The 4,614-nt window shown below is 32.3% G+C and overlaps 1 protein-coding gene across 3 annotated transcripts; it reads right to left on the bottom strand.

Moving 5' to 3' along the window:
* Positions 1-2,528: 2,528 nt before the first annotated feature.
* LOC145005333 (transcription factor HHO6-like) lies at positions 2,529-4,397 on the bottom strand. Of its 3 annotated transcripts, none has more exons than XM_078964412.1 (4): positions 3,996-4,397; positions 3,447-3,857; positions 3,229-3,302; positions 2,529-2,983 (listed from the first exon to the last, which is right to left on the bottom strand). In XM_078964412.1, exons 1-4 carry the CDS (start codon positions 4,252-4,254, stop codon positions 2,807-2,809), a joined length of 921 nt encoding a protein of 306 aa, XP_078820538.1. In that variant the 5' UTR covers positions 4,255-4,397; the 3' UTR covers positions 2,529-2,806. The 3 variants fall into 3 exon arrangements, with proteins under 3 accessions (XP_078820538.1, XP_078820539.1, XP_078820537.1); XM_078964413.1 differs by having other exon boundaries at positions 2,529-2,975; positions 3,229-3,305; XM_078964411.1 differs by having other exon boundaries at positions 3,229-3,305.
* Between the last annotated feature and the right edge of the window lie 217 nt (positions 4,398-4,614).

Genomic DNA, 4,614 nt, shown 5'->3' on the forward strand with positions numbered 1-4,614 from the left:
CTCTCACTGCGTCTGTATCACCTAATTGATGAATTAATTTATTGAATATGTGCACAATATCATCTATTCTCACCGAACGTGAAGTTGGAACTAATGGAACTACACGTTGTCTTTCCTATAGAAGCAAACCTGATAGCTATGTACCAGAAATAGAAACTCTTGTAGGTTAACTGGAGGTAAAGCAACATAATCATTGCACATAAGATAATGACAGAGTAAATAGTGACATTCCACACCCATCAACATATTTACATAATCACCAAAACATGATTTCCTAAACATAATCCCACAAGCTACTTTGTAAATGAACCATAATTTCCCGCCCAAGTTCAGGCCTGTAGGTTGTAGTTACAACCATTTCACATGTTCTGTTTGATACAATCAAAATAATCATTAATAAGGCAATTTACTATATATGTTTCGGAGGACATTCCAGAATACACAATTTCGAATTACACTTCCGGATCACAATTTTGGATCTCCTTTCTGGATACAAATTCCGGATGAAAACATTATTGATTAGGATTCTGGATAATAATCTTCTGCATACATATTCCGGAACTGCTAATCTTATTTTGGACGAGTTATTAGTACCTTGGAGGTGTTATACAGTTTTTGGATTCGTTCCAAAGAAGTAGTGAAAATGATGATATTTGTAAAATTTTGTTATGTAGCATACATATATAACTAAATGCAATCCTATAATTGCTTTTGAACCACCAAAAACTAGAGAAAAACAAATAAAACCTATATAAATGCATACTTTATATAAATGTGAATATACAATCTGCAGTAAGATATATAATTATAAACTTACATATAAAAAATGATACTCTTCGTTGCTAGAAGAAGTGATTTTTCAAAACGGCCTACAGAATATAGGTTGTAGCAGTTCGGAACAGTCTCTGGAATATAGGTTCAAATAGTGACATCGAAATGAACTCTGAAATGGTATTTATAGGGGGGCCATAAAACCAGAGTGGATCCTATAACTGGTAACATTTTCTAAAAATGGGTCTGGAATGACCGGTTCATAAAAAATGATTATTGCTTTCAAAATATAATTGAAAAGCATTTAGATTACTAATTTCCTATAAAAATATAGTAATATTCCTGGATGTGAAATAAATCAATACAAGTACCTAAAAGAGAATATCTTTGTCTTCAAGATTTTTCTCAGAGTTAATTTGTTTAGAAAAGGGACCAGTTTGTCGTACAAATACACCTCGAATCTTGTATTTTTTTTAAGTGGGATATGAGTGGTTTGGTAAACACAATATTCAATTTTTGACCATTTCAAGTTTAACACATTATCTCGAAACTTTCTTCATTGAATTCATTAGTCATCAATTTATATTCTATTTTACCACTAAAAGCAAGTCTTTCGTATAAAAGATACTTTTTTTTTTAACAAATTCAAGATTCAAAACTTTGAATTATTCCTTTTCTGCAATCTTTTATTCCGTGAATGGCGTGGTGAGAAAGAATATTATCTTCTGCATGACTTTGTTGCTAGTTTTAGAAGTTGGTTTTTAATGTTAATAAATTTATATATCACATATCTTTATAACCAATATTATTTATCATCCCTCCTTGAGATCGATGGTACAAATCTCATTATAAACATACGTGGAATAATTTAGCAGTAATATATTTACTGTTTAAAAAAAATATTTACCTAATATATACTCTATTTTAACAAATTATCACGCCCGAATTTTTGTAAAAATATCTAATCAAATACAATGGTTTGTAAATTATGGGGTCCATTGGTCAAGTTGGTGGTCTATTGAGATGACTTTTGGCATCTAAAAAGGTGTAGTTTGACATATTTGCCTTTTGTCTTCCTTTTCTTATACACTTCTCATCACAACCATCATGTTCCTATTTATGAAGCTTCTTCTGAAAGAAAGATGACTTCCTTTTGCTATAAGTTTCTCAAAATTTCATCGACTTTAAATAAATATTGTTGTTAATGCAAGGGTTTGGAGGATAAGTTATCTGAATTCGATGAATAGTTTGGATCTGTTTGAAGAATCGTATGAGCATTTTTGAATCTAATATTTCAACCTTATGTCTTGATTACACGAAATTCACACTCACAAAAATGCTCCAACTTTACAAAAATCAAGATTCTTATAAACGAAAAAATTGGATAAATAAGTAATTTACAATAAAACAAGAATCAATGAATGAATTTTATTTTAACTTTTGGTGGGATAACGAGTAAACATGTAAACACAATCATGGTCAACTTATTACACCGACATTAAAAGCCACACATATTCCGAAAATACCACTTAAGTTTAATTTAATCATCACATGTTTGACTTGTCAAGGTATCCACACCTCCTGCCTATGAAAGGCATCTTCCACCCTTTTAACAAATAAGTACAGCCAAATCCATCCAAACAAAAGAATGATTCAAGATTTGTTAGGGGAATAATATGATTTTATTAATCCATCGTTCAATGATTATGTTCTTTAATCTCTTACACATGCACCTCACATGAAGCACCTTTCCAAAATTTTAAGAACATGGTAATATTATTAAAATCAAGAAAAGTTTAATGTAGACAAAAATTCAAACTAGTTCTACAAAACTTGCTATTTCTATATAAATTATATCGGACCACCCGGGCATCATATATGATACATCAGAGATAGACGACAACCTAGGCGGCTCACATAATAGGTTAGGGCCCACGAAAAGCCAAATGAACAGCGAATTGAAACTCCATATTGACCGTGATTGTGACTGTGACTATTAAATTGTTTGTGTAAAAGTACCAAAATGAAACAACTGCTAATTCCAACAATAATTCTCGGATTTCTCATCTTCTACTTCATCATCGACCATGTTGTCGCCACCATTCATAAGGGGCCCATTAGGAGAATCCAATTGAGAATTGCTACATTTAGAGAATCCTACATGTTGATATGTGTCCGAAGATGGAAGCCTTCGTGTATGAAGCCTGTATTTCTACGACAACATTAAAAAATAAAACGGATGTTAATAAATTTTCTACAAAAATGCTAGTTTCTTAAAATGCTAGAGTCGCCCGTATTGTCATACTTAAAAAAATTAGTCGTTATTACATAACATATGAATAAATCAAATTAACTTTTTTACAAATATTGTAAAATGACATCCAACTAACTTTTATGTCCATAAATATTTTGAATTTTAATATGGGAAAGATGGGGAGGTTATAAAAGTAAATTCACCTGCAAATGGCTCTTTACTTCATCATTGGTGAGACCATCTACTTGCATAAGCTCTCGAATCTGCTTAGGAGTCGCTGCTGCAAAAGTTTTTATTTATATATATTTTTAAGAATCTTGATTTAGAATAATGGACGATAATCAAAGATTTATATCCCCTAATTGACAATTCAATTAAAAACTCGACATTTATGGAAAGAAAATAGACATCAAGATTGAACCTTGTGAACCACCAAGTTCTTGTAACGCAGCAATAAATCGTCTATGCAACTCCGCCGACCAGCATCTTCTCTGTTTCCTAGCCACCTGCTGCTGTGGTGGTGGGGGCGGCGATGGTGGTGGTGGAGGCGGTGTGCAGCCATTCCGAATGTTTGATTGAAGGTTTTGTGTAGGACGAGGAATCATCGGATTCTTGATTCCGGCATCTTCTTCCTCAGAGTTATCATTAGTGTTCCAAAGCTGTGTCGAGCTCAACCAATTCTTCTTATCGCTATTCTCATTTTGTTTTTCGATAATTTCGAGTTTTGAATCATCATTACTATTGTTCTTCAGTGGTATAAATTCCTCGAGTACTGGTTCAGAATTTGGTGTTTTCTTTAACATCATTGATTCCTCCTTCAACGCAAAGATTGCTGAAAAAAATGCTTAACAAATATATGATGAAACTAAAACCCATTTCCAGATAGAATTATACAACTGATTTAGCTAATAAACAAGTTGTGATTGATCGAATTGAAGAAGAAGAAAGAGAAAATGAGAAATAAACGAACCATCGTTGATGAGGAGCATGCATAGAGGGAGATCTTTAAAAGCTTCGATTTTCCGTTTTTCTGTTTCTAATCGTTTAACAAAATCATCAACTTGCAAAAGCTTCTCTGTTACGTTACTAATTCTCGATACTTCTCCAAGAAACTGGCCGATTGTTTTGGGGAAAAAACTTGGTAGGAAATTCGAGGTTATTTCAGGAGATGGATTTAAGCTTTCCATGTAAATTGCTATGTTCTCCAATCGATTCGTTGTGTTCTTCATATTGATAAATCAAAATTTGGTCATAAAGAGAAATGATGGAGATTGGTGATATAGTGTATGGATGTATTTATGCTTGTTAGGATGATATGTTGGAGAAAATTGCGAAGTAATACGAAATTTAAAGGGAATCTAGAGAGTGTGGAATGTTGAATAAAGGAGAGATGAAAGTTTTAAAAGGTTAAGATTCTTTTTTCATATATCGGTTTGTCACATATTTTATCCCAAGACACCGACTCTCCTACATTCATACCCATTTAAAATTGGCTTGTTCACTATATTTGCTTTCTTATGTAAAAAAGGATCGTTTGTTTTTAGCACAAGGTTTTCCAAGTAATGTTATTTTTACTAATTTTGTAAATT

This window comes from Lactuca saligna, chromosome 7 (genome assembly GCF_052625555.1).
Source record: "Lactuca saligna cultivar CGN05327 chromosome 7, ASM5262555v1, whole genome shotgun sequence".
Classification (NCBI taxonomy): Eukaryota; Viridiplantae; Streptophyta; class Magnoliopsida; order Asterales; family Asteraceae; genus Lactuca; species Lactuca saligna.